The sequence below is a fragment of the Ochotona curzoniae genome, unplaced genomic scaffold, assembly GCF_017591425.1.
Source record: "Ochotona curzoniae isolate NIBS_2020 unplaced genomic scaffold, NIBS_Ocur_1.0 contig_2404, whole genome shotgun sequence".
Lineage (NCBI taxonomy): Eukaryota > Metazoa > Chordata > Mammalia > Lagomorpha > Ochotonidae > Ochotona > Ochotona curzoniae.
The window spans coordinates 530615-538314 of record NW_024465451.1 but is presented as its reverse complement, the minus strand read 5'-3'; the positions used below and the strand labels follow the sequence as shown (position 1 = coordinate 538314).

At 53.1% G+C, this 7700-nt stretch overlaps 1 protein-coding gene across 5 annotated transcripts in view; it reads left to right on the top strand.

The window, feature by feature from the left end:
* The first annotated feature begins 6304 nt into the window (after nt 1–6304).
* The window catches only part of SRSF4 (serine and arginine rich splicing factor 4), a 28005-nt gene continuing 26609 nt past the window's right edge, over nt 6305–7700 (top strand). For 2 of the 5 annotated variants that reach the window (XM_040974068.1, XM_040974067.1), the window contains exon 1: nt 6373–6543. In XM_040974068.1, the coding sequence (XP_040830002.1) occupies nt 6437–6543 (107 nt within the window). In that variant the 5' untranslated portion in view covers nt 6373–6436. Of the gene's footprint in view, nt 6544–7700 lie in introns of all 5 variants that reach the window. The other 3 variants (XM_040974070.1, XM_040974069.1, XM_040974066.1) reach the window with 2 other exon arrangements.

The window sequence follows — 7700 nt, the reverse complement described above, 5'->3', positions numbered from 1 at the left end:
GGTCTGACTCCGAACAAAGGAATCTGGGCTGGACTGGCACCAACAGAACAAAAGATGGCTGAGCGGAGCATTGGGGGACCCTTCTGGAAGCACTTTGAGGAAGGAAGCACTTAAGAAATTCCAGAGCTTTTGAATTTCAGTGAAATCAACTTGCTCCCATTCCATGCCAAATTTTGAAGAGCAACTAGGGACTGCCAGCATTGAAGAGGCCAGCAGAGAACAGGAAATGAAACGCCACAGACCCGTCAGGAGAATATGGCTGAACTTTTAATTCTTCCAACACTTTGCAAGCACACTTAGTGTTTAACTTTCAACCTGAATCGTCTCTGTGGAGTTGGGGAGTGGGGACAGTTCTTCTGGCCCACTAAGTCAACAACAGCGTTCTTTTTTTTTTTTTTTTTTTGGTTTTATTTTTCTAGAATTTTATTTTATTTTATTTTTTAATTACATTGCATCATGCGACACAGTTTTACAGGCACTGGGATTCTCCCCTCCCCTCCCCAAAACCCACTTCCCCCCCATCATGGTGGATTCTTCCATCTTGTTGCATTACCACAGGTCAGATTCAGTTGAGATTTTTTTTCCTTGCAAGCATCTACAAAGCATAGAGTCCAGCATCTTATTGTGCAGATAAGTTCAACATTTTCATGGGGAGACAGTCTCTGGTCTGAAGGTACAGCCGAAAGAGTATCATCCCAATCAATTGAAAGCCCCAACATTACATCAGTAACAATTTATAACGTAATGGAATTAGTTGGCATGGTATTGTGTAACCAGCATGTTCAAAGAGAGAAACAACAACAACAACAAAAAAAAAAAGAGTGCAAGTTCTGAACCACATCCTATGACTTCTACATTGACATTACAATTATTAGTTTATGTACAACTGGGTTCTATACACCTTAAAATGGCTATAGATTACTATTCAGCTGTCTCATGTCTATTTTAATTTTAGTATTTAGCAGTTCATAGCGTTGAAGCATGAACCTGGCTGTTTTTTGGGTAGTCTAACTCCATAACTGTAACAAGACATATGTCAACAGTTTAGGTGAACAGTTTTAGGAGGCGTGTGCAGAGAAATCTTAAATACCCTAGTGAGGAGTAACTAATCTTCGTATCCCACCCAGTGAGTTATAAGTGCATCCCCACTGCCCATTTCCTGTTTCCAAGCTTTCCTTGCTGTTCTCCATCTACTCTAGGTTTTTTTGTTTATTTGTTAACAACAGCATTCTTAAATGGCTCAAAATAACCCCGGGCTGCAAAAATGTTAGAAGAAAACACAGCAGGCAGCACTTCCTGAAGCAAAGCTTGTGTGCACCTGAGGTCCTGTGGCTTCACACCTCCGCCTCTCCTTGTCCCGTGCTGGGGATATCCACTCTGCAACTGCTCAGCCACTGCCATAATACTGATGGCAAGATCCTAAGCTTCCATCCTCCAGGGGAAGACGAAGGCCCAGAAGAAAAAGGTTCCTGCATCTCCCTGAGTGTCAGGTGTCACTGTGGCTGCCAGGTTCAGCGTCACCTACCAGCCCTGTGCTGATGGGCAGGCCCTGTGGCCCAGGGAGCAGGGCACTGGAGCCAGACAGAGGAACTGGAACTAGAGGAGCAGAGGCTCAGACCTGCAGCTGGAGGCCTGCCCCTGAAAGTGGGCAGAACACACTGGCACTCCTGAGAGGGCAGGAAAAAGCAGCTCTGAGCCACTCAGGTCACAAGCACATCCACGTACAGCTCCACAGGATGCTTTCAATACAGAGAAGGTAAGAGACACAGATCTTCAGTCCGCTGGTTCACTACCCCAAATGGCTGCAACAGCCAGACCAAAGCTGGACCAAACCAAAGCTGGGAGCTTCCTTTGAGTCTCCCATGTGGGTGCAGGGGCCCAAGCACTTGGGTTATCTTCTACTGCTTTCTCAGGCACTTCCGCAGGGAGCTAGATCAGAAGAGGAGCTGTGGGGCAGCGCAGTAGCCTAGCGGCTAAAGTCTTCACCTTGTACTTGCTGGAATCCCATGTGGGCGCCAGTTCCCATCCAGCTACCTGCAGCTGAGGACTGTCCAAAGCCTTAGGACCCTGCACCCACATGGAAGAGGTTCTGGGCTCCTGGCTTAGATCGGCTCAGTTGCAGCTGCTGCGGCCACTTGGGGAGTGAATCAATGGATAGAAGATCTTCTTTGTCTCTCCTCCTCTCTGTATATCTGACTTTACAATAATTTTTTTTTTAATTGAGCTGCCAGTAATTCAACTGGCACCCATATGGGATGCCAGTGCCACAGGCAGCAGCCTTACTGGCTATACCACAAGCTGGTCCATCGTTGAGATTTTTTTTTTTTTAAGATTTAATTTATTTGAAAGGCAGAGTTACAGAGAAATACAGAGGTTGATCTTTTTTTTTTTAAGATTTATTTATTTATTTTTATTATTATTATTTTTTTTTATTGGAAAGGTGGATATACAGAGAGGAGAGACAGAGAGGAAGATCTTCCGTCCGATGATTCACTCCCCAAGTGAGCGCAACGGGCCGATACTATGCCGATCCGAAGCCAGGAGCCTCTTCCGGGTCTCCCACGCAGGTGCAGGGTCCCAAAGCTTTGGGCCGTCCTCAACTGCCTTCCCGGGCCACAGGCAGGGAGCTGGAAGGGAAGCGGGGCTGCCGGGATTAGAACCGGCGCCCATATGGGATCCCGGGCGTGCAAGGCGAGGACTTTAACCACTTGCGCCACCGCGCCGGGCCCGATCTTTTTTTTTAAAGATTTATTTTTATTATTTTTTTTATTGGAAAGGCGGATATACAGAGAGGAGAAACAGAGAGGAAGATCTTCCGTCCGATGATTCACTCCCCAAGTGAGCCGCAACGGGCCGATGCTATGCCGGTCCGAAGCCAGGAGCCTCTTCCGGGTCTCCCACGCGGGTGCAGGGTCCCAAAGCTTTGGGCCGTCCTCGACTGCTTTCCCAGGCCACAGGCAGGGAGCTGGAAGGGAACCAGCGCCCATATGGGACCCCGGGCGTGCAAGGCGAGAACCTTAACCACTGCGCCACCGCACCGGGCCCCAGAGGTTGATCTTATATCTGTTGGCTCATTCCACTCCCCAGAGGGCTGCAAGCCTGAAGCCAGGAGCCAGGAGCTGCTTCCAGGTCTCAACATGGTGGGCCACTTCTTAGCAGGGAGCTGGTTGGGAAGTGGAGCAGCTGGGACTCGAACTGGCCACCATATGGGACGAAGGCATCACAGGCAGGGCTTAATGCACTGCACCAGTCCCCCTCACTGAGATCTTAATATTTACACTTAGAGAAGAGGAAGGGAGGTGAAGACAGCTGATCCACATCACACAGCAGGCAGTAGAGCTGGCACCAGGAGCCAGCTCCCCGGACCCTGTCTCATAACAGCCTCAGATGACCCCAGTTCCCCAGGCCTCAGAGTTGGCCTCCCTTCACAGGAGTCCCTGAATTTGCTGACATGTCAACTGGCAGAGTTCAGTTCTCCCTGCCACTGTATGTCATGAGAGGCACAGGAGGAAAGGAAGAACTTGAGGCTTTCAAAGCAGTCAAGGTCAGCAGGTCATTCATGTGAAAGGCACTGCTGTAGGTGCCAGGAATATAACACAAAACAGCCACAACGGAAGAACCCCGATGCCAACAAGCTGCTTGAAGAAGACAATGATGAACTGAATACATAAGCTAACAATCATGGGCCATGGTGAACACGGGAAAGAAAAGAGCAGCACCGTCATGGCCGAGGGTACTTGAGGTGAGACAGGCAGGTAGGTGTGAGCTGCCTGGGTGAGGGGCAGGCAGCGCATGTGCCCACACATGGCAGGCAGGCAGTGTCGTGAGCCGTGAGCGAGGGACTGTGGAGAAGTGGGTGCACTGGGGAGCATTTAGAAAGCTGAATTCAGGAAGCAGCAGGTTCTGGAGACCGACACGTCTACCCCACGGGGCTCTCTTTCCACCTGTTCAACAGGGGCACCAGGGTACAGGACAGCCAGGGTCTGTGCTAGTACTGAAGGGGCAGTATGTGCTTCATGCCTCCCTAAATCCAAAAACCAAGTGAAGATTGCAAAGTAAGACGAAGGCCTAAAAGGAACAGACTAACCTTGGAAGACTATTGTTCAAACCTCAGAGTGAGGAAGAACTGTCCAGCTATATTACAAAGCTAGAATTCAAGATAAAGCATGTCTCAATTCAATCCCGTAAACAGCTAGTGCTTCTGATGGCAAAAAATACTCTAGAGACACGCATGAAGCCTAGCGACTGTGACCCCACAGCCCCCAGGGAGAACATCTGGGTCCAAGCTCCTGCTTCCAGCTTCCTGCCAGCGGTGACGGCTGGCGTGAGCTCCTAGCTTGACCCTGCCCCATACCACCGGGGTAGGCACGTGAGGGGGAATGAAAACACACACGGGGGCTCTGTCTCTGCCTCTTAGATTACAGGCTGAGAAGTCAAACAGCAAATGAAAAATAATACCTGTCTTGGCCGACAACTGCTTTTCCTAATACACAGTGAATTCTCAGGAGTCAAGAAAAATTGGGGGCGGGCATGTGGCGCAGTGGTTAAGACACTGCCCGCTTTAAGTCTCCTTCCGATCCAGCTCGCACCCATAGGAGGCGGTAGATAACCGTGAAAGTATCTGGGTCTTTGCCACCCATAGGAGACCCCCCCCCCCCCCGGAGCCCTGCACTCCTGGCTTGAGCATGGCCCAGGCCAGGCTGTTGGGAAGTGAAGCCACACACGGACCCACTCTGCTTTAGCCTGTCTCTTTGCCTTTCAAATAAAATGAAAATCATTTTTTTAAATGTCTTTTCTTTGCCTATTTTTAGGCAAAGGATATAAACAGACACAGAAAGGAAAATGTAAGTGTATCTTCAACACTTGAAAAGAGGCTCATTCCACTCAAAAATAGCTGCAAATTTTAAAAACCCAGATCCTGTTCTTCACCTACCAGAATGCCAGAGAATAAACAGCGTCACGGAGGTGGCAATGGCAATGAGGATCTGGGGAAAGAGAGAACTGACATCTATTAAAACTACCTACTGCCACACCTTCACCCTCTGACCTAAAGCCTACTTCCTGGTGCCCGGTGCAATAGTATAGGTTGAAGTCCTTGCTCGAATGCGCCAGGATCCCATATGGGCCCCACTTCCCATGTAGCTCCCTGCTTGTGGCTTGGGAAAGCAGTCGAGGACGGCCCAAAGCCTTGGGACCCTGAACCTGCATGGGAAACCTGGAAGAGGGTCCTGGCTTCGGATTGGCTCAGCTCCAGGCATTGCAGTCACTTGGGGAGTAAATCAATGGACAGAAGATCTTCCTCTCTACCTCTCCTCCTCTCTGTATATCTGCCTTCCCAATAAAAATAAATAAATCTTTAAAAAAAAAAAAACCTACCTCCTGGAAGCCTCTGTGTGTCTACTCATCAAGGCAGCTGTAATAATGAATGAATGAACAGCAATGTGTGTAACGTGGAATGTAAAAATCTTTTTTTTAAAGATTGATTTATTATTGTAAACTCAGATATACAGAGAGGAGAAAGATCTTCTGTCCAATGATTCACTCCCCAAGTGGCTGCAACGGGCTGGTGCTGCGCCAATCCGAAGCCAGGAGCCAGGAACCTCCTCCAGGTCTCCCACGGGTGCAGGGTCCCAGGGCTTTGTGCCATCCTCGACCACCCTCCCAGGCCACAGACAGGGAGCTGGAAGGGAAGCAGGGCTTGCCGGGATTAGAACCTGTGCCCACATGGGATCCTGGCACGTGCAAGGCAAGGACTTTAGGCACTAGGCTACCGCGGTTCCATGTTTAAGAACAAGTTTGTACCATGTATTGGGTATTTAGGGGAGTGCAGGAACAGTACCAAGGACCTGAGACATATTTCCTCCTACTCGAAAAATCCCTCACCTAAAACGTAGGGACCTCTAACCCGCTTCTATAGAGAACCCGAGGGAAAGGAGGCCAAGGTCGCCGACACGTCAAACACTTGGGAGCCCAGACTCAACTCCCAAGCTCCGGCTCTAAAGTAGAAAACACTCCCGGTTCAAAGGACAAAGGCAGGATGGCCGGCTGCCCCGGTCCGGCAGAGCACTTCCGGAGGGACGGGGCGAAGCCAGGGCTCCGGGAAGGCGAGCTCGCGAGAAGACGTGCAGGGCCGCGGGTGGCCAGCGCCGCCTGTCCATCACCCGGCCCCGCCCCGCGCCGGCGCGCCCCCGGTCCTGGCCGGGCGGGAAGCGGCCGCGCGCTCCTTCCCGTGGCCGTCCGCCTGAGGGAAGGGCGGGGGCCGCGGGGCGCGTGCTCGCGGGCTGCGTGCTCGCGCACGTCGCCGGGGCTCGGCTGCGTCCGTCCGGCCGCCCGTTGCCGCCGCCGCCGCCGCCGCCGCCGCCGCGCTCTCGCCTCGCCGGCCGCCGCCTGAGGGGGGCTGGGGCCGGGGCCAGCGACCAGCGCCACCATTGCCGGGATGCCGCGGGTCTACATCGGCCGCCTGAGTTACCAGGCCCGGGAGCGCGATGTGGAGCGCTTCTTTAAGGGCTACGGGAAGATCCTGGAGGTGGATCTGAAGAACGGGTGAGGAGGGCGGAAGAGGTCAGCCCGCCGGGTTGGGGACGGGGGAGGGCTCCGGCCGTGGCAGGAGGCCACGCGGACGGCCGAGGGTCCCCAGCGCGGCGCCCACCGGCCCCCGGCCTAGCTCCGGGCTCCGCCTCGGTGCCGGCGCCCCGGGGGCGCGGGTAGGCCCCAGCTCCCACTGCGCCTGCGCGGGTGAGGGAGCGGTGGGGACGGCCCGAGTGGGAGCGCGCGAGGAAGCCCCGCGTGGGCGTGGGAGCGGGCGGCAGGAGACCCACCTCGGCCCCGGGTCGTGTCCTGCTCGGCTTGCCCTCTGCTCCCGCCTCACCTTTCCCCCAGTGTAACGGACCGGACTTTGGGTTTGGTTTTTTTCCCCCGGGACAGGAGTCCTGGAGGGAGGCGTCGTTTTAGACTTGCCGTGTGCCACACTGTTTGATTTTTTTCTTTCTTTTTTTCTTTCTGGGGGGCTGCGGAGCGGGAAGCTCCCGCTTGGAGTTGTCCGGTGACAGTTTGCAAAGTCTCGTCTTGCCGAGGGCGGATCTCGGCGCGCTCCCTCCACCCCCCAGGGGAAAGTCAACTTTGAGCCTATGATCTTTCAGACTCCGCGCTGCATCGTTTCCATCCGGTGGTTTCTGTTCCCTAGCTTGCCAAACCGATTTGCTTTGCTTTTGTAGAATCTGTCGGAGACTAGTGGCCAGCCTGACTAGTGTCTGCCAGCTAGTGCCGAGGGACACGGTTGTCTGGACATCGCTAACGGAGATGGTCTGTTAGTTGTGGTCCTGATCTGCCTTGGCAAAACAAAGGCGGCAGGGGGGATGGCTGAAGATTGAGGGGTGCGGGGCCAGGCAGGGACGTCCTGCAGGCCTTGGAACGCGTGGACGGAACTTTGAATGAACCGGAGGCATCGTTTGAAGGCACTGAGCCTTGGCTGTTGGAAACACCGTTGGCTTTGAGCGCAAAGCAGATCCCTCTGCTTTGCCGCGGGTCTGCTGCGCTGCAGTTTGCTCCGGAGTATAATATTAGCAACTGATAGGTTCTGGAAGGTAGCAGAGTACAGCTTGCCTAGAGGAGAAAGATTGGACATAACATAGTCCCAGACGGTCTGAATTGTGGAACTGAAGTCGATTATTAGGAAGGCTCACTGCTGAGGAAAGCCGTGA